Source organism: Aythya ferina (assembly GCF_964211825.1).
Source record: "Aythya ferina genome assembly, chromosome: 3".
In the NCBI taxonomy this organism is placed as follows: Eukaryota; Metazoa; Chordata; class Aves; order Anseriformes; family Anatidae; genus Aythya; species Aythya ferina.
In genome coordinates, this window is record NC_140298.1 from 12,982,335 (window position 1) to 13,003,397 (window position 21,063).

The following is a 21,063-nucleotide window of genomic DNA, read 5'->3' on the forward strand; positions in this document are numbered from 1 at the left end:
CAGCACCTCCACGGCCTGGCTGGGTAGCAGAGGTAGGACAGGGATGCTGGATGCTTCTTCTCCATCGCTGATTAAAGCAAAACCAGCTAGATAAGAGGTTACGGGGTCCTGCGTCGAGTATTGGTGGTGCTGGAGAGCTCGCAGCTCCTCTGGCGCCGACCCAAACCACCACCACCATGCAGGGGGGATGCCCCAGCAAGGAGCTGCTCCTTTCCAGGCGATGCACGAGGCGTGATGGCACCAGCCCCCCCCACCATCCCCATCCCCCAGGAAGGAGAAGAGTCCAGCAGGCATGGAGAGCAGCGTCTTACCAAAAAAAAAAAAAAAATAAATAAAAACGAAAAAAAAAAAAAAAAGCCTTCTTTATTGAGAGCAGCACATAAAAACCCAACAAAACCCAACCCTTCTTGGCTGCGGTACCCTCCGCTCAAGCAAACAAACTAACCCAACTCTAGGCTGCGTTCCAGTAACAGAAATACTATGGTGGGGAGGAGGCAGCGCGCTGGGGGGGGAGGAGGAGGAGGAGAGGAGGGGGGCGCTGCCCCCAGGATTCGTACAAAAAAAAAAACAAAAAAACACAAAAACACACACACAAAAAAAAAGGCACGGGGTCGTAGGGAAAAGGTGGTGGAGCGTCTCCTTCATATGCCAGGCACTTCGTGTTCCTGATGGCGGGCCCGTGCCCGCAGGCAATGCCTAGCACAGACGGACGGACGGGCGGACGGGCAGACGGACAGCTATGCACGTGGCGAGCGGGGAGGGGGAGAGCCTGGTGCTGGGCCGTGCGCCATCCACGCTGGCAGCCCGCGGGGCTTTTCGGAGCCGCAGAGAGGAGAGGGGCAGGGGGGGAGTACACTGGCTTGTGCTTCGAGTCCAGCAGCCGCTGGTGCCGCGCAGCGGGGTCGGGCTCGGCGAGGGGCCGTGGAGGGCCGGGGGGCTCCCCGGGCACCCGTGGGACCCCCGCTGCCCGCCCCGCCGCCTCCTTCCCCAGCCAGGGGCAGGGTGCTCAGGCTTTGCTGTCGGCCGGGCTGTCCCCGAGGGCGGTGGCGAGCTCGCTGAAGGAGGGTCGGTCCTTGGGGCTGGGCGCCCAGCAGCGCTGCATCAGCTTGGCGAGCCGCGACGGGCAGCCCTCGGGCGGGGGGAGCTTCGTCTTTCCCGACTGCAGCCCTGGGGTGGGAGCAGGGGATGGAGAGGTGTTGGGAAGAGGCGCGATCCCCTCCGTGCTGCCAGCGGGGACGCTGTGCTGTCCCCGAGGAGAGGAAAGGGGGTTACATGGAAGGGGGGTGACAGCGCCGGGTACCTGCTAAGACCTCATCGTCCGCCTGCGGGCTGTACGGCATCTCGCCGTGCGTGAAGACCTCCCACATGAGCACGCCGAAGGACCAGACGTCCGACTTGGTGGAGAACTCGTCCTCCAGCACGGCCTCGGGGGGCATCCAGCGCAGGGGGATCCAGGCCTGGCGGAAGTGGTAGTACTCGCTGCGGGCAGCGCGGGCGGGCGGTGAGCGAGGTGGGCGCCGTCCCGCCCCGCGGCCACCCCCCGGTGCCAGCCCCCTGCCCGACCGACCTGTTGTACACGTCCTTGCTGAGGCTCAGCGCCGAGACCTTGACCTGCCGCTGGGCGCTCACCAGGCAGTTCCTGGCCGCCAAGTCCCGGTGCACGAACCTGCCGTTGGAGAGGTGCTCCATGCCCAGCGCCACCTGCGTGCACAGGGACACCTGGCCCAGAGGGATGCTGGCACCCCGCTGCCCTCCCCCAAAGCCCCCCGGCCCCGCCGTGCTGCCGAGGCCGCGCTCCCACCTTGTGCTTGGTGCTGAGGGGCTGGGGCTTCAGGGACTCATCCTTGCTCTTGGAGATCCTCAGGAACTGCTTCAGGTCCCCCTAGGAGACAGACGGCAGCTCAGAGGCGGCACCTTCCCGGGCCACAATCCTTCTGCTCCTTGCCCTGTAGGGCAAGCTTTTACCTCCCTAAGGGCTACGATCAGGGCAAGCAGCCCTGATGCTTCCACGAGGCCATTTGTGCCCCAAAATACCTCCTCTCCCCCCGTGCCCACGCTCCCCGTAAGAGCAGTCCCCATTTGCAGCCCTTCTGCAGTGGGGATCCCACAGCTTCAGGAGGAGGAGGAGGGAATGGACAAAGCCCCCCCCAGGTCTTGCAGAATAACCCCACTCCTCCGAATTTTGGGGCCTCCAATAAGCTCAGCCTGACCTCAGCCTGCCCCGGTCTCTCTTGCTGGCCCCGCCGGCAGGACCCTTACCAAATCCACGTACTCCAGGACCATGTAGTGGGGCTCGGCCTCGCGGCACAGCCCCAGCAGCCGCACCACGTTGGCGTGGTTCAGCTTGCCGAACATCTCCGCCTCACGCCTGAAGTCCAGCTGCAGCTGCTCGTCCCGCGTCTGCAGGCTCTTCACCAGCACCAGCGCCTCGCCCTCGCCGTCCTCCGCTCCCTTCGCCTTGGCCAGGAAGACTTCGCCAAACTCCCCCCTGCCTGCAGGGGCACAGGGAGAGAAGACAGCAAGTTAGGACAGCAAATTTGGGAAGCCCAGCGGCTGCAGGACCCTCCAAGCCCCCAGCCCGTCGAGATTTCTGGCTGGGAGGTTTGCAGCCACGAGTTTCTGGCCAAGAATCGTGGCCCAGCGTACCCAGGGTAGTGATTGTCTGCAGGTTGGCACGGGGGAAGTGCATCTTGTCAGCGGCGCTGTGCCGCTTGCTGGCCCCAGAGCTGCTGCCCAGGTTGGTCAAGGCCACCTCCTCCTGGATCTCCGCCGTCGTCTGCCCATTCTGCAGCAAAGCTCCACCTGCGGGGGACATGCGGGGCCTCAGCATCCTGCCCGGCTGTGCTGGTAACGTCACGCTGGGGATCAGCCCCCTCCGGGGACATCCCGAGGACCCCATCCATCCTCAGGTTGCTCTCCCCACGGGCTCGCTGCCAGCCCTGCAGCCACCCCTGAAATCAGAGGCGTTGGTCCTGGAGCCAACTGGCCCCATCTGGGCTTGTCCGTCCCATGCCACGCTGACATCCCCGAGGGCTGGCCACATCCCCACTGCCCACTGAGACCAGTCTGGAGCTGATCAGATGCATGGGGCAGAGAGGTCCCCACTCACGGTCTTTTAATGCCCCAGAGACCCCCCCAGGTCCCTCCAGCATTGGAAGCTGCAGCCTGACTCCCCGTTTCCATGATGCTCACCTTGGCAATCACCAGATCAGCCCGGAGTTTCTTTTACCACCTGGATGAGAGCACCTTACAATTAACCCCAGCCGACTTTCTGATTAGGAAGCCCCTCACAGATTTCCACGGCACAAACAGAAGCCAGCGAGCAGGAGAAAACATTGCCTTGAGAAAGCAGCCAGCCCCGCATTTCCCCTACAAGCTGCCTGTACAGACAGCAAACGTGGACTTTCGGTGCGTGTACTGCTCAGATCAGACCTCGCCAGGCAGCAAACCCTTCCACGGGCTGACAGCGAGGCACAGGGCACGGCACCCAGCGAAGGGGATGTGTGTGCAGCATCACCCTGCGCCGCCGCGCACACCCCCTTCCAGCTAGCCAGCACACACCTGGCCGTGCAAAAGAATTTAATCAGAGCAGAATTTAAAAGAATTTAACCTGATTCAACTGGAGGTATCCTGACGGGAACCATGCTGCCCCATCCGAGGGTGTTGTAGGGCAGCAGGGGTACACACCCGCCCGTATCACATGCGCCCAGGAGAGGTCCCAGCCCTCCTGCACGGTGGCACAGCTTTGCCACAGGTGATTTTGAAGCTGAGATGCTGTAACTTAAGAGCCACAGCTACCACCAGTTGTCCTCTGCCACGGGCTGGAGTAATGTTTACAGAAGAGCAGAGCGCAAAGCACCATCTGCCCCATAAATCACAGCCGGGCGCTACTTGCGCTCGCCCTGGTTTCATGCTAATTGTCAGCAGCCCGGTGCTTAGAAGCTGTTTGACCCTCCGCTGTCTGCAGCGCTGACTGATGGTGTCTCAAGGCTAGGAGCCCGAAGCCAAGAGGATAATACGAGGCCCGCTGCGGCCGTGCCAAGAAAACACCAAAGGCTGCGGAGCGAGAGCCGTGCTGCTGAGGGACAGCGCCAGCAGGCGGCCACGGCAGGCGCTTCCGAGCGCAGACATCGCCGGGCTTTCACGGGGTTTTGCTCAGATGGATGGTAACAAAGGGACCGGGGAGATGAGGTTTCATCTGCCCACCTGCCCGCACCACGTGGGCATCTCCTGGAGAAATTAGCGCAGGCTGACATGAATTCAAATGCTCTCATTGGTCCTCGCAGCTGCCGACCTCCCCAAATTCCCTCTGTGTTCACCCAGCGCAGCAGCACGGTCAGACAGAGGGACACGGAGCAAGCACTGACGTTGCAGGGGACGTGGCACAGCAAGGACACGACCTTAGAGGGCGACTGACTTGTTAGGGGCGCTTCAATCCGTAGGAAATCCATGGGAAGGAACCACTGCAAATCCATGGGGAGGTCAAATCCAGCCGGGTCCTGGGGGCACTGGGAAAGTCAGCCGGGGGTACTCATCCTCAGGTAGGTGCTGAGACACTTCAGGTCACCCAGCTAAAGAGGGACTGCATCAGAAATGACAGTGGGGAGCCACTCTGCTGGAGCTGAGGGCAAAGACAGAGCGCTTTTCCGAAAGATGGAAGGGCCAAAAAGGAGCAGAGGCATCTGGGCAGCCGGGTGAGGGCTACCAGCAAGCCAGGACGCATCTCTCTGACAGCTAAACTGCTTCCAGGTGAGGTGGATAAGAAGGGGTGAAGTCTGGCAGGATAAATACAATGTAATAAAGACAAGCCAAAATAAAATAAAAAGCTGAGGTAACCTGAAAAAGGATTCAAACAAATCCTTTCTGAGAAGAGCCAGAGGCTGCTGGCAAGTGGGCTGCCTGCAGGTTGGCCACGGGAGAGGCCTGCAGAGGTGACGCTAGCAGGAGATGTTCCTGCGTCCCTGCTCCCAGGACATCCCATGGCCAGGCTCATTTTCTGGAGGTTTGGCTCTGCTCAAGGTATCGATACAAGAGGGAAAACAGCAGCCAAACACCGCGGTGATGCCCTGCTCTGAGCCCATCGCTCAGAAGACCTCACTGGGATCAATGCTAGGAGAAACAGGACACCAGAGGAAGAGCTACAACAGCTTCTGGAAATGAAAACGGTGCTGTGGAGAGCTCGGGGGTTCACTGCAGGAGTCACGAGCTCGTGCGCAGTGGGGCCCAGCAGGGGTTTTGCAGGGGCTCACGGAACAGCTGTCAGAAAGCAGCTGTCATGGGATGGGAGAAAATCCCCTCTGACGGACACGGGGTGGTAGGAACAGCACCATACACCCCACTGCCAGCACGGAAGGGGTGCTGCTGCTGGCAGCTGCTTGCCAAAGCCACCAGCCTCGCCGGCAGCCAAGGCAGAGGCCGGCTGTGGGCAGCTGCGGAGGGGCGCAGCACCGCGGGGTGCAGCCGGAGCTGTGAAACGGTGCCTGGGGAAAGCAGCCCCCAGGGCCCAGCCTGCACGGGGAGAGGTGCCGGGTGGCAAGGAGGCAGTGCTTCAGGTAACTCGTGAGGCTCCAAGTGCCTTGCTGGGGGATGCTGGAGGTGCTTGAGGCTGATACGGGGTTTTGGAGATAACAGGGAGAGCTCCCAGCAGAGTTCGGCTCAGCACAAAGTCTCCCCTGCGGCACCAGGAGCTGCTGCACCGGGGTTTGGAGAGGCTGGCAGAGCACGACAGCTTCCCAGGGAGACTGCCCTTCCCTTGGCAAAGGGCGTGCGACCCCACATGGGGGTGCTGGAAGCAGCAGCACTGCTCCTGCTGCAGCAGGCAGGAACGGCCACGACACGGAGCGGGGCCGCCGGCTTCGCACCGCCTCGCTGGGCTCCCTTCCCCGGCCTATTTCTCACCCGGCAGCAGCTTTCTGCCCCCAGCCACAGCCAAATCCGAGAGCAAGAGACCTCGGGGAGCTCCCCGCTCATCCTAATCCCCCCAGCACAGGGTTATGGGGCCGGCAGGGAAGCCCCCACCCCCGGGGCTCACCGTTCAGGCACTCCATCTCGGGCTCCTCGCCCTCCGGGTGCTTCTTCAGCCTCTTGGCTTTCCTCCGCTTCTTGCAGTAGAACATCAGCCCCAGCACGATGATAATGTAGGCGACGGCGGCCCCCACCGACAGCCCGATGGTCTGGATCATCTTGTAGGGCGTGTGGTTGCTGGGGCCCTCGTCCTCCTCCGCCGCCGGCTTGTCTGCGGGGCAGAGCGCGGCGGACCCGTGAAGGGGGATTTCCCAAACCCTTTTTTAGGAATGTGGCAGGGAAAAAGCCCCAGCAGCAGGGCCCAGAGGTGCTCAGGGGTGGCAGGAGGCCACGTTCCCTCACCTACGACGTAGAGGAAGGCCTCACGGTGCTTGATGTTGCAGCTGTTGCCAGCGATGCAGGTGTATTTTCCCGAGTCCTCGGTGGTGACGTCGTAAATGACCAGGGAGCCGTTGGGCATGATCTGGATCCTGCCAACCACACAGAGCCCTTTGCAAACATGGAGAGGGCAGAGGCAGGCGTGGGGCACCCGCAGCCTCGCCTCTCCAGGACAAGGAACAGCCCAGAGCCCTTGGACGTGTGGACAACTGGCCACCTACCCCCCAAACTGGGGACCTGAGACCACGCTGTTGGTACCAGGTGCGCACAACGCACCCTGTTCCCGTTGGGAACGGAGGCCGCGTACCTGGGCAGCAGCTTGCTGGGATCCAAAATCTTGTCCTTCCCTTTCCACTGGATGTGCGGCACGGGGTCCCCCTCTGCCTGGCACTGGAACATGGCCGTGTGCCCCTGGTACACCGTCGTGGGCTCCGGCTCCAGCTTGAAGGTGACATAAACTGGAGGCGGAGAGGGTGACACGAGGGCTGTCAGCCCCTGGCATGACGCTGAGCCCACGTGGCACAGCGGGGCCAGCACCACGGCACGTCCCCTGGGGCTGTACCCATGGGGCTGGCAAAGCTCGAGCACCATGGGGGAGAGCTTGGGGGCAGGCCAGACGTTTGTCCCTGCAGGGATGTGCCCCCCAGGTGACACGAGGGAGCAGGGCAGGTGGCTGGAGAGCCCTCACCTGCCACCACGAGCTGCACGGTGGCGCGGATCTCGCCCTGCGGGCTGTTGGAGGCGATGCAGGTGTAGTTCCCCGAGTCGCTCCTGCTCACCTTGTGGAAGGACAAGATGCCGGCGTTGTGGCTGACGTGGGAGGGCAGGCTGCTCCCGTCTGTGGGACGGCAAGGACAGGGATGTGGCGGCCACGCTGCGCCGCTTCCCTGCTCGAGGTGGCCCTGCTGGAGCAGGGGGCTCGGACCGGGCGGTCCCAACACCGACAGCTGACGTCTGCCATTCGGTGGGAGCTCCTGGGGGCCGTGTCGGGGACCAGCAAAGCCCCCCTCACCTGTTTTAGTCCACTGGATGGTGGGTTTCTCCCGGCCGGTGGCCGAGCAGGACACCGTCACCTCCTTGTTGAACTCCATGCACTGCAGCGGCTGGGGCGGGGGGGTGAACTTCAGCTTCTCTGCAAGAGACAGAGAAGCCCCGCTGGGTCACCACGGGGTGCGGGGACACCGGAGCCTCTCCCGAATGGTGAGAGAGCTCCCTGCTAGGGGAGGGAGCGGAGGGTTTGGCCGCACACCCACCTAGCACGTGCACCCGCGCGTAGCCCTCGATGCTGCCCGCCGGCGTGCTGCTCACGCACTTGTAGGTGGTCCCGTCATACACCTCCACGTTGTTGATGCGCAGCGTCCCGTTCTCCGAGATCTCAAAGCGCGAGTCCTGACCGAGGGGATTGGGGTGTCAACACCGCTGTCACCAGCCCTGGGCTCGGACACCACCCGTGGCGCTCCTACAGCTCCAGGGCTTGGCCACCCCACGTCCCAGATAGGGGTAGAGGGATGAGAACCCCCCCCAGAGAACCACCCCAAAAGCACAAGGCACCGCCAGCCGTGCTCCTGCACCCCCAGTGGGGTGGAGATGGTGCTGGGGTAGGGAGCCAGGGGTGCCAGGGCTGGGAGCAAGGTGACACAGAGCAGCAGGAGGAGGGGATGGAGCCCAGCAGGAGCGCCCGGGAGCAGCGGGGACCTGCCCTGCCGCCTCACCTCGGAGATGGAGACGCCGTTGCGGTACCAGGTGACCGTGGGTTTCAGCGAGGCCTTGCTGAGGCAGTGCAGGTAGCCTGGCTTGCTCTCCTCCAGCTGGCTGTCCTTGGGCATCTCCACCCACTTGGGTACCGCTGGGCACGGAAAAAAAGGGTTACACGGGGCCGCTCAGCACCCCACATCCAGCAGGGACGGGCAGTTCACAACCAGCCCGGAGACGTGCCCACCCCAAACGCCCTCCCAGCCCTTCCCGGAGAGCTGCCTACTAGCCACGGTGATGCTCAGCTCCTGTTTCTTCTCCCCGGCCTTGTTGGCAGCGTGGCACGTGTAGGTCCCGGCGTCCGCCTCGGTGATGCTGGTGAAGACCAGCTGCTCTGCCTCCTGGTGCACCCTGCCGGCGGCGGGGACGCGCTCCTGGTTCCTCTCCCACCAGACCTGGGGGGCGGGCACGCCCCGCGGAGGGACGCAGGACACGCGGTGCCCCTGGTTCGCCGTCAACACCTTCGGGGAGAAGGGGGCCATTTCTTCGATCTCTGGGAGGAGCGACAGACAGCAGGGCTCAAACAGGGCAGCGTGGCCGTCCCACCTGCACCACCGCCACCCCCTGGGAGCCGCCAGCACCGGGAGAGAGCACGCAGGGAGCGAGGACGAGCAGTTTCACCGATAAACCAAACACCACTCCGTGTACCAGCCCGCTGCCACGTGGTCCCAAATCTCCAGGGGGACAGGGCAGCTCTGGGACTCGCTGCCCGCCCCAGGACCTCACCTGCCAGGCGCAGAGTGGCCTTCAGCACCAGAGCTTTCCCCCTCTGCCCACGGCCGACGCACTTGTAGACGCCGGTGCTGCGAGCCTTCACCTGGGTGATCAGCAGGGAGCCGTTGGCGAACACGGTGGTCCTGGGCACGCAGGGAGAGGCAGACTTCAGTGGGCATCCCTGTAGGATGTAGGGCACAGCCACGGCCCCGAGCCATCCTACAGGAGCCCGTGGAACAAACGGGGGGACCTCTGTGCCCAGCCAAGGCCTCCCAGCGTGGGGGAAGCAGGGTGGAGGAAGAAGAAGGTGGGACATGCACTTTGTCGAGGAGATGTGCTAAAAAAAGGCTCTTTTTTGGAGCAGAGCTGGCTTTTGTGGAAAGAGGCATCCCAGAAAAAGGGAAAAGGGGGCACAAGGTGGCGCCTGGGAGCTGCTGGGCCACGGGGCATCTGGCACCCAGGTGGCACCGTCCTGCTGCCAGATCCCTGGCCCCAAAACCACCACTATGGTGGTTTATGGGAGAAGCCCCAGGCTCTGCAGATCATCGTGCACAGGTATTTAGGGTTCCCAGCCCCACAGACTCCTTCGGGGACAAACCACTTCCCAAGTGCTATGCAGGGGAAGGCCGCACAAAAGCACCAGGGCTCTGCTGGACCCAGCCGAGCCGAGCAAGCACTGCGGTGGCTGATCCTGAACGCCTGGCCAGGGCTCGGCCCCTCTGCGTGCCCCCCTGCCCTGCCCACGTCCCTGGGGTCCCCGTTACTTGGATCTGTTGGTGACGGGGTTGTCCTCAAAGAGCCATTCCTGCGTGGGAGGGGGCACGGCGGCGAACTGGCAGTCGAACATCGCCTCCTCGTTCTTGGTGACGATGAGGTCCTGCGGGACCACCACCGCCTGGGGAAAGCTCTCATCTGCAACAGCAGAGACCGCAGGAGGGTGAGGGATACCCCGGGTGGCAGGGGTACCCCGGGATGGTCTTTACGCTGGAGGAAACCCCAAAAAGAGCTGGGAGCACCCCGCACGGACACTCCGGCCCGAAAGGAGGTAGACGTTTCCAGGGAAATCCCAGGAAAAAGCAGGGAAAGGAGGGGGTGAAGGAGCCGAGCCCGCCGCTCACCGACGATGTTGAGCGTGAAGTTGTCCTGGCTGCAGACGGAGCCGACGGCGCTGCGGGCGCAGCAGGAGTAGACGCCGTTGTCGTCGGGGCTGGCGCTCCGCAGGGTGAGGCTGCGCTCCTTGCTGCTGACGGCGTAGGTGCCGCGGCCGTCGGGGAGCGGGGCGCCGTCCCGAAACCACTGCCACGTGGGGCTGCGAGACAGGGGCGAGAGGGTGAGCGGGGCGCGCGGGGTTTGGCGGCGGCGGGGCTCCCTGGCGAGCAGGTGTGCGGGGCGAGGGGGGCGCAGCCCGGAGATGGCCCCCTGTCCCCGGCTCGGTGCTCCCACCGCTGGCCACGACACACACACGAAGCTATGAGGCATGCAGCCGAGTGGACGGGACATGATCGGGAAGCGACGGAGAAGTGACCGCAGCACACCAAGCAGCGCAGCGACCGGGCTTGCCGCAGCCCGTCCTTACTGTGCTCCTCGCGCTACGCGGCTCCGAGGAGGCCGTTTGCCTTCTCCCCCGCTGCTCGGCCGCAGGCTCAATCCTGCCTTTCGCCTTCCCTAGGCTCTACTTGCGTCCTCGCGGGAGAGAGGAGGAGAGAGAGACGGAGAGAGAGGGGGAAGAGCGCGCGGCGAAGGCGCGGGGGGACCGCCGGCCGGGTCCCCTCCTCGGGGGGCAACCCTTACCGCGGGTGGCCGTCGACGTGACACCGCAGCACCACGGTGGAGGAAGGCTGGATCTCAGCTGCGCTGGCCGGCTGCTTCAGCACCACGCTGCCCGTCTCGATCCCTGCAGGATGGAGGGGAACGTCAGCGTGGCTGGGCCCGGTAATAAATAACCGGGCACTGGCTCAGAGACGTGGAGACCCCCGGGGACAGCGCGGAGCAGAGGGAGGCTGCCCCACAAATGTCTCGCTTTGCCCCGGGTGGCTGTTCCCAGGGGGATGAGGTGGGCTCTGAAAGGATCTGCACGCGTGGAGATCCATACAAACGGGGGTGGCAGCATCTCCGACAGCCCCGGGAGCACCAGAAGATGCACGGGTTTGAAGGATGTGGTAGCCGGAGAGGAACTGTGGAATCGGTTAGGTTGGGAAAGACCTTTAAGATCATCGAGTCCAACCACCAGCCTGACACTAGGTCTACCAGTAAACCACGTCCCTAAATGCCACATCCACACATCTTAAACACCTCCAGGGTGGGGACTCCACCACCCATTTGTTTTCCCTGATTAAATCCTTCTGATATCCAACCCACACCTCCTCCGGCACCACTCGAGGCCATTTCCTCTCATCCTACTTGCCCAGCCTGCGCTGCCTCGGTGCCCGACCATCACCCCCCGTACACCCAAGCGTTCCCAGCCCCGTGTCACCCCCAGAGAGCCCTGCCCGCACTCACACTTGATGTTGAAGGAGGCGTTGGCAGTGCGCGCCTCCTCCCCGCTCAGCGAGTTCCTGGCCACGCACTGGAAGTCCCCAGCATCCCGGTGCCGGTCGACAGCGGCGAACTGGAGGTTGCTGCCTTCCTTGAAGCGCTGCTCCGTGTCCTGGACGGGCAGCCCGTTGTGCAGCCACTCAAACTCCACGTGGGCCGGGTCCTCCACCTCGCAGCGGAGGATGGCGCTGCGGCCGTGCAGGGCGTCCTGCGAGTACGGCTCCTTGGTGAAATGGATCGCGGCCCGAGCCCCCACCGCTGCGGGGCAGAAAAAGGAGGGCACGTTTAGGGCAGAGAGGAGTCGGGGAGCTCGTGCTGCTCGCAGCAGCCTCCAGAGAGCTGAAACTGGGGTGTTTTCATGTGGAACCCCGCCGGGGACGGGGCGGTCACGAGCTAAGGAGAGCCCCCTGCTCCCAAACGCTGGAGCGCAGCGAGGAGAAACCGAAACAAGAAATCCCAGGGGCTGACCCCAGGGTCCGAGAGCAGCCGTGGGGTGGCTCCAGAGGGCTGGAAGCATCTCTGCCAGGAGGAAGAGAGCCACTTGCCCCCAGCTGCAGCCAGCTGTGCAGCCGGAGCTTGTTGAGCAAAGATCCAGGCGAGCTGCCCCGTGTTGCATTTGCTGGGCGGCGCTGGAAGAGCCCGAGCATCCTCCCTCCCTGCAACAAGCCCTGAGTGCGAGCTGGGTGCCTGGGGGACCTGGGGACAGGGCAGCCCTGCTCCTTCCTCAGCCCTGCTCCTTCCTCAGCCCTGCTCGACGTGGCTGCCCTACATCACACTCCTAAATCCGGCAGCCGCCTGGCCGCAGGCAGCCGTGCAGGCGCTCTGCTCCGGTTACCAGCTGGCCGCGGCGAGGCGAGCAGACAAAGGGCAATTCAGAGCACGCCGGTCGCTGCGGGCTCCTGCTCCCAGCACCAGGCCCTGCGGGACAAGAGGCTGAAGCAGGCAGATGCTGAGCATCTTGGAAGCACTCTCCTCGGAGGGACGGAGAGAAAGCGGCCACAGCGGTGTGCTCCCGGCGCTGCAAGGGGGCAGAAAGAGTGGGTTCGGAAAGGATCATGTCCTGCAGGAGGGTATCCACGCAGGAGAAGAAACCCTCAACGCATGTTTCTGGCCTAAAAGTGTGGCTGCAGAAAGTTTTTCAGGAAATCTTCAGCCTAGTTAGATAAACACGGCTCAAAGCTCAGCTCCCTCGGCAGCGCCCGGTGGGGTTGTACCCGGGGAGATCTCACGGAACCACAAAAACTTCCTGGTGAGGCGGCTGAGGAAGGTGAGGGAAGTGTGCAGGGAAGCGGGGCTGGTACCTGCAGGTCCCCAGGGCGGCATTCCCACACCCCACGGAGCAAATCATCCACAGGGAGGGGACAGGCACCAGCGGGAAGGAGAGGGCAGAAGGATCAGGTCACCTCCCGGCTCCAAGAGCATCCATCTGGCAGGGATCTGGATCCGGCACCCTGCACGCACCGAGGTAACCCCCTGCTCAAAATTCATCCCATTTCTTTCAGGAGGCACCCGGCTTCACCTCTCGGGCTGCAGCCCCCTCTGAAAGCTCCCCCAAGCCCATCTCTGCTGGAGCCGGGGCGGCCAGGCGAGCGCATCGCGGCCCCGCCTGCCGGGCCTGCATCTTGAAGCAATCCAGAAAGATCATTGTCTCCTCGCCTCACGACATCGCTGGGGAATGCGGCCTCGACCACAAAGCCCTCAGCTGCTGCGCAGCCCCGAGCCCTGCCGTGCCTGCAGCTCACCTACAGCCGCGCCGGGGAAGCAGAGCTGGGAGCAGGCCCGTGGGACGCCCCTGCTCCTCCCCACCATGGGCCACCCATCCCCGGGCATCTCCTCGCCGAGCTAAAAGCTCTTGGCCGAGGAGACGAGGGGAAAAGGAAAGGATCCGTTTTCTTTTTGTTGTTTTTTTTTTTTTTTCACCCCAAAGAGCTTAGGTTAGCAACCTCTTGAGACACCGCAGCTGACGCAAGGACGTGAGTAATCCCGGAGCCGCTCGCAACCAAACAAGGAGCTGAAGGCACAGGAACGGGGATTGGGAAAGGGCTTCGAGGCTCCCTGCTTTGGGAAGCGAGCCCACGGGGCTCCTGCAGCTCAGGACCGCAGGCCAGCGCCTGCTCCGTGTCCCGGCGAGGCCCTGGGTGCGTGCAGGCCCCGCACAGACCTCCCATTCACGGCCCAAGCAGGCCATGTGTTTCCTGGCACGGCTCACCACGAGCACGCTCCCATAAACGCAGATTTTTGGCGTGCCGGGGCTGGGAACGGCACACGGGGCAGCTTTTTGTCCCCTCCCGGTCGCAAGCACAGGGTCCGCACGCTCATTTCCAGCTGCTGAAGCTGCAGAAGCAGGCAAAAAAAAATAATAATTAATGCTCAACAAGGCCAGCAAGCCCCTGGCCGGGTGGGTCAGGCCCTGCAGCGGAGCACGCCGGCCCCGCACGCAGCAGATCCCGAGGAAGTGGCAGCCGAGCCAAGCACCCCGCCAGATCTGCATCTCCCAAGGATTTGCAGCCAGCACGTTCCAGCCGAGGAAGCCTCCCGAACGGGTCGAGTTGCAATAAAGCCCTTCTCCCCCGCCAGGCCAGCTGGAAATGGTTTGGTGCGGGCGAGGAGCTCCGAGCACGGCAGGTCTGCTCCGAGCGAGCCCGACATCTGGAAAGCCTTTGGGCGCCCATCACGTTAGCCTCTTAAAACCCCGGCGGGTCCCGCTCTGCTTAAAGGAAAAGCACCGACCTGCCCCGTGCATGGGAAGAAAATCATCCCTACGGAGCCGCCAGCGGGGCTGGAGGGCTGCAAATTGGACTTTCCTGAGAGATGCCCTGCTGGAGAGGATTCGGCTCCACAAACCTTCCAACGGGGATTTAGTGCTGCAGAGAAGCGCCCCGAGTTCAAAGCAGGCATGGAGACAGCCCCCATCCTGCAGCAGCTGCAGACATCTGCTCATCCCACAGAGCTCGGCCGCTTGGCCCGGGGCCCGGCTGGGAAGGGCAGAGCTGCTCCGCTCCTTCCTCACCTCCACCCCCGGGGGACAACGTGCGGCCAGCATCGGGGCCACCGCGCACCTCGGCAGGAGCCCCATGGCAGCCACAGGCCCTTTTTGGGAACGTCGTGGGACCTCGGCACCTCTCCCCACCCGAGAAGCCAACTGCGCACTTCAAACCCAGCTTTGGGATGATTAAAAACAAAAAAAAATAAGAAAAAGAGAAGCCACGGCCACTTAACGCAATCCCTGTCAGCCCCCCCGGCGCTGCTCGGAGAGCTGCAGGGGGTTCTCCCCTCACCCCCCGTGGCTGGGATCCCTCCCTGCCCTGCCAGGGAACACGCTGGGGAACAGCGAAACCAAATTTCGGAGTGGTTCAAAAAGCAGAACAAAGCCACCGGGGGGTTGGGGGCCGTAAATCAGCCGCCCGGTGAGGCCGTGCTTGCTGCGCCGCGCCGGGGTGAGTGCCCCATTAAACCCTCCACGAGGCCCCGCCAGCACAAGGCTCCCACGCCGGCTGGGCTGAGGAGCAGGAATGCTTCGGGGGTGACTCAGCACGGGTGACGGGCTGGCTGCCGACTCGACTCTCCCCGGGGCCCTCCAGCAGCTCCCCGGCTCCCTGCGCACGGCTGATTTACGGCCGCCGCGTGCTGCCGGCGGTGATGCAGGTCGGATCTGCTGAACGTGAGCCATCACGGAGCTCCATGGCCAAGGACAACGGGGTCCTGGGCTGCACAGCGTGGCCAGCAGGATGAGGGAAGCGGCTGTCCCCTCATAGTGGCACCCGTGGCACCGTGCCGTGAGCGCTGTGCTCAGTTCTGGGCCCCTCGCTGCGTGGAGGATGTTGAGATGCTGGAGCACGTACAGAGATCAACGAAGCTGGAGAAGGGACACGTGAGGAGCAGCTGAGGGCACCAGGGGGGCTAAAGCTGGAGGAGAGGAGGCTGAGGGGAGCCCTCATCCCTCCCCACAGCCACCCGAAAGGAGGGTGGCGGTCTCTTTTCTCGGGTGCCAAGTGGTAGGGCACGAGGTGACGGCCTCAGGTTGTGCCAGGGGAGGTTCAGGGTGTGCGTCAGGGAGAGTTTCTTCAGGGAGAGGGTGGTCAAGCATGGAAGGGGCTGCCCAGGGCAGTGCTGAATCCCTGGAGGTATCTAAGGGACATGTGGACGTGGTTTAGTGATGGGACCTGGTAGGTCAGGCCGACTTGGAGATCTTGAAGGGTTCTTGAAGGGTTCTTCCCAGCAGGACGACTCTGTGATTCCCCCACCCGATGGGTGAGGGACACAGCGAGGCTGTTTTTCTGCTTTTCTCCCACAGAAGGGAACGCAGCAGGCAGACGCCGAGGAGAGCCAGGACCAGCCCCGCGCTCCCTGCGCCGCCTCCCCAAAATTCAAGCAAAGGCATGTGAGCACGCCGAGGTCCCTGCCAAGCAAAACCCACCTGGTGCTGGAGCACCACCACAGTGCCAGGCGGGCCCTGCCGGTGCCAGGGCTGGCTCAGGGCTGGGGGAGAGCCCCCGAGCCACCAGCTGGAGGCTCGCTCTGTTCCCAGGGGCTCCGAGCCCACTCCTCCAGCCTCCAGGAGGCCGTGGGGAAAACGGGGCCGACGAGCGAGGCTGTGGGTCCAGCTGGAGGTGAGCGAGGCTCCGGAGCATCCTGCTTCCCCGCAGGTCAGACCTGTTTGCTCCCCTCCCCTCGGAGGCGCTCCCGACAGCTTCTCCCAGCCGCCCCAAATTGCCCCCGCGACGAGCGGAGCTGCCAAAAGGGCCATCGGGGAGGAGAGCTGAAATGGGCCCGCTCCACCGGCTGCGTTGGTGCCTCTCCCACTTATACGGGCTCAAAGCACGTTCAGGGACTGTCGACACAGGGTGCTGGGTGTCTCACACCTCTCCATCCCTCCTCACGCTGCTGCTCTTCCAGCAAAAAGCAGTGTCCGCAGCTCCCCTGCAGATTTCGTCCCACTCTTCGTGGCTGGCAAGCCCCAGCTCACGGCCCCCGGCAGCGGGGAGGGCACAGAAAGGCAGGGATCCTTGCTTATTTTCCTCAGAGCCACTTCTGAACCTATATTAAAAGCCACAAAAATAGGAGAGCGGCCAGAGCAGCTCGTATTTCCTGTGCTCATGCAATATTAATTAAAAGGTGGCTTCTCTGGGAAGCGCTGCTCTAGTCCCTCCCTGCTAAAAACGGAGACGAGCCGCTGGAGCAGGGGAAATGTGCAAGCAGGGCACTTTCGGGAGCACTTTCACAGGTCGATAGCTCGGCACAGCACTCACCGCCGCCGGGCCTAATGCGAAGCCCCAGCGGGAAACGGGAGCCGAGGCCGGGTACAACTGACTCACCGGGGCCGATTCAGTGATCGAATCTCCTTGAGAAAAGAGTGCTTCTGTCCACAGCCGAGCCCCAGATCGCCTGGAGAACAAGGAGCTCTTCCCGGACAGCCGCTGACACACGGCTCCAACAGGAGAGGAACCAGGGAGAGGAGGGACGGGAGGAGAAAGAGCTGCGCCGGGGCCAGGGCAGCGAGAGAGGGGCAGGACCTGATGCAGCCAAAGGCTAAACAAGCACACACGAGGCACGGGGAAAGTCCTCAGGAGCTGACCCAAAGAGGGAAAAAAAAGCCCTATTTTGCCCCCATAGCTGGACTTTTTGCTCAGATCTCGGTGGATAACATCTGCTGGGGGACGCGGGGGTCTCCCGGCAGCGGGGAGGCCTCCCCGTTTTCCAGCGCAGGAAGGAGGGAGAGGACCCAAGCCAAACAAAGAGCAGGGCGCAGGAAGCTCTGTTTGCTTTGGTCCGCGATGATCTTCAGCTGCTGGAGGAGACTTTGCTCGCTGGCCCCCCTCCAGCAGGCAACGGGCTGACGTTGCTCCCCAGCAGCACCAGCTCCTCTCCGCTCCCGGGGAGGCTTCGGGCGAGCTGGATGCGTGCAACCCCGCGAGGCTGCCGGGTTTTATCGCCTCCCGTCGCGTCTTTGCTGGGAAAAGGACCAGGAAACCACCACCTGTCCTCCCACCGATGCGGGCACCCGCCTGGTGGCTTCCACGGAGCCGAGGCCCCGCCGCAGCGGGGGGGAGCGAGGACACGGAGCAGCGCACGCGGCGTGGAGAGCAACAAAGGCACCTGCAAGCCGCGGCTTGTCCCGCCTTTAACCATTTGGAGAGCGTGTTTTGGAATCAAAGGCTTTCTTTGTGCTCCCGAAGAGGCCAGCGAGCAACCCCTAATGAGGAAAGTTGTTTAGACGAGGGCTTAAGCAACGCGGCGCCCGTCTCGCGCCAGCAGCGCGTTTGACAGCGCGGGCAGAAAGCCCACGTCGCCTTCAGCCCGCCCCTGGGCAGCGAGGACAGAGACAGTGGGACCACGGTGACAGCCCCGGGGAACCATGCTGCCACCGTTTGGGGCGGCCCGAGCCGTGTTTATGTCACCCAGGAGCTAAAACCCAAGTGACTTGGACCCCAGCCCCGTGCCGCAGGAGCTCCTGGTGCGCACAGCAACCCCCGTCGCTGCTTCCCAGCCTGCGCCGTCTCATTTCCCAGAGCTGGAGGGCTCGTGCAGCTGGAAGCAGCCATGCCACCCCGTCTTCCAGCCAGCAGCCTGCCCCTACCAGTTCTCCTGCAGAGCCCCGCCACTGACGTAACCCCCCCAGCCCCACAGAGCTCCCAGCCGCCCCGCAACCACGGCTTCGGCGGAGGCGCCCAGGACACGCTCCGGGGCCCTAGGTAAGCACAAGAGAAACACCCCAAAAAAATCAGGAAAATCCTGCTCCGTTCTCACCAGAAGTCACCCCAACACCTCGTGACTGCGGGGTCATGGGTTAAAGCCTCCTCTGCAGGCACACAGCTCGGGTGTCCCCGCTGTGAGAGGGGAGAGGAGCCGGCGGGTGCCCGCCGCTGGCAGCTTGGATCCGTCTGGTTTTGGTTTCTCCTCCTCTTGGGGCACCCCGATGCCTCAGCATCCGTCTGCTCACCAGCAACAGGAAGGTTTTAAGCAGCTCCCCGGGCCTTGCTGGGACGCCACCCTACTGCTTTACGGGGTTAAAAGGAGCTCTCAAGATGGGTCCTCGCAGGACGCCTTCACCGAGGGGGCGAAACAGGAGAGTGATTTTGGAGAGCTGAGCACACCAAAGGGCCTGCACGGAGCACCAACAGCGCCCACCCGGCAGCTGCCCCAAAGCACCCCGAGATGAGCAGGCTCAGGAGAAGCCCAGCCCCGTGTCCCAGGCCTCCAGAAGCTGCACGCTGCTCCGAGGTGCCCCTCGCCTCTCCTTTTGCTGATGGCACAGCACGCGCCGGTCCCCTCTCCACCGGCACCCCCCCGAAAAAAAAAAGGCAAGGCTTAAATTAAGACTAGGAGTACTGTACGGCTCAGCCTTTTAAGCTCAGGAAAAACATTTTTGTATTAAATCTTTAAAAAGAAAGGAAAAAAAAAAAACTGCTGGCACACGGAGTGAGGAACGGAGCTGGAGCGGCAGTCAATGAAAAGCACATGCGCTGCAGACCTGGCTGCCAACACAAATTGATGCTTTGAAACAAAGACCACTTGTGTTTGGCTCGCAGATCTTCCCCGGCTACTCGGCGGGGGCTGCGTGGGTTGAGGGGAGACGCAGGTAAAGCCCAGGGGGTGGCACTGGGTGCCATCGTTTCCCCCAAACACAAAGGAACGGCCCCAAACAGAGCCCACGCTCATCCTCCTCCTGCTGCGGCGTGCCAGAGGCGGAGGGAAGGTGGCACAAACCTTTGGGTAGGACTCTTGGGGCTAATCCCGACCTCACTGCTGCCAAAACCTCGCAAGAACATGGTGGAGGAGCCGCAGGAGAAGCCCCCAAACCTGCAGCATCCTCACCCGCTCCTCACGGGGTCCCTGTCCCGGAGCGAGCCCTGCGGTGCCCAGCGGTGGGGTCGCTCCTCGGGGCGTGCTGGCACACGGGGCGCGCTGCAGCAGCACTGTAACCCCAGCGGCGTGAGATAACATCTGCTCTCCCGGCAGATGCGAGGCATTTACGAGCAGCAATTGGATGCCACCCCCCAAAACATCCTCCAGGCGAGGAGCGGGACGCGCAGCCAGACCACCCAAGGGGCACCCCTGCCGTGCCGGTGCCCAGGAACCACCCGGTACCGGCTGTCAAATCCCCATTTTTCCCCCCAAAACGCACTCGTTGGTTTCTTCTATCCGCCTCGAGCACGAAACGTTCCCAAAACGCCCCCCAAATTTAACATCCCCACCCCATACAACCCAACACCTCGCCGCCCTCCCCAAACCCACCCAGCCCACGAGGCCGCCGCTCCCGTCCCCGTCCCATCGGGGCAGACAATCGCAGGTCCCCCCAACCTCGGGGGAATTTTCCTAGCACCACCACGGTGGCGACCGCCCCGACAAAGAGCACGTTTGTGCCCCAGCCGGCTGCTAAATGCGCGGTTGTTCCCGGCTCCCAAATATCGAGGGCTGTGGAAACACCCACTGCTGAGGCCGAATGCTTCGCATTCCAGCCCGGAGAGCCCCGCTCGGAGCCGCTCCGGGAGGAAGGAGTGTTTATTCACCGGAGAGAGGTGTAGGGCCGGCTGTTTGCTCAAGCCCACGTGTACTTGCCGGAGGACGGCTTTGATCTCGGCGGCCCAAGCAGGAGATGAATTGCAACGGAGGGAAGAAAAATATTAGTGGAAAGCTCCCCGAGCAAATACCCGCAGCCAGGCCTCGCGGCCTTCGGGTCTCTTTCAAGTGCCCTATCGCCCAGCCCCGCTCGCCCCTCGCCTTTCCTCCCAAACCCTACACACCACGGAGGAGGTGCCACAGGCCTTCTAGGGCCACGCTCACCGCCGGCCGAAGGAGCACCACAAAGAGAGCCCCACGGAGACGTGGTCCCACTGGTGAGGGTGCCCACGGAACCATGGCTGGAACACCGGCCTCTGATCGACCCAAAACCGCGTTATAGGAGATGGGAGGGCAGTCTGGGATCGATTAGGGGGTTGAAGGATGTCCTGAAGCCATGCAGGAGGTGACGTCCCTCCCTTTGGTGCCAGCTCAAGAGGCAATGGACCCGCTTTGGGGACAAAGAAATGCCCAAAGCCCCGATGCAGCAGGAGCTGCGCCCCACCGAGGGCACCACCGGGTCCCAAGGTACATGGGGTGCTTCTGGAGATGGGAGCAGCGCTGGCTTTTCACTGCTCAGCCCCAAAACATCCCAGAAGCGCGCTGGGCAGTGAGCTTTCCGGACACCAAAGAGGAACCCTGAGACCTCCCCGTGTCAGCGGAGGATTTGCTCGTGGGGCTCACGAGCGGGCGGGCACGGGGAAGGCGCCGAGGCGGGACACGGCGGCGCATCCCGAAGGAAGGAGACATTTGGGGCTTCGGGGCTCGCCAGAAAAGTTGACTCAGCGAATATTTCCCCAGCACGCTCCGACGGAGGAGGCTGAGGAGTCGCCGCCGCCGTCGAGACGGGGCTCGGCTGGGCAGCCCGAGTGAGTTGGAGCAGGAGGAGGAGGAGGAGGAGGAGGAGGAGAAGGGGCCCGCAGTACATACGTGGCGCGGGTGGGATGCGCATCCAGGGGGAGAGCACGGGGAGGTCGGCGGCCTCCCTGCCTGCAAGGCTGCCAGCCTCGCTCCTTCCCTCCATTCCGGCCTCCTTCCCCCCAGCCTCCCTCCCTCCCTCCCTCCCCCCCAGCCTCCCCCTTCGCCTCCCTCCTTCCCCCC

General features: G+C 63.3%; 1 protein-coding gene across 2 annotated transcripts; it reads right to left on the bottom strand.

Moving 5' to 3' along the window:
* Nucleotides 1–344: 344 nt before the first annotated feature.
* Nucleotides 345–20,919, bottom strand: PTK7 (protein tyrosine kinase 7 (inactive)). Of its 2 annotated transcripts, none has more exons than XM_084514747.1 (20): nt 20,893–20,919; nt 11,368–11,661; nt 10,660–10,762; nt 9,987–10,177; nt 9,633–9,780; nt 8,881–9,011; nt 8,381–8,647; nt 8,115–8,248; nt 7,656–7,791; nt 7,415–7,534; nt 7,091–7,240; nt 6,710–6,860; nt 6,367–6,494; nt 6,032–6,235; nt 2,647–2,802; nt 2,260–2,492; nt 1,802–1,882; nt 1,568–1,719; nt 1,301–1,479; nt 345–1,167 (listed from the first exon to the last, which is right to left on the bottom strand). In XM_084514747.1, exons 1-20 carry the CDS (start codon nt 20,912–20,914, stop codon nt 1,007–1,009), a joined length of 3,141 nt encoding a protein of 1,046 aa, XP_084370873.1. In that variant the 5' UTR covers nt 20,915–20,919; the 3' UTR covers nt 345–1,006. The 2 variants fall into 2 exon arrangements, with proteins under 2 accessions (XP_084370873.1, XP_084370872.1); XM_084514746.1 differs by lacking the exon at nt 20,893–20,919 and adding an exon at nt 14,134–14,161.
* Nucleotides 20,920–21,063: the final 144 nt, after the last annotated feature.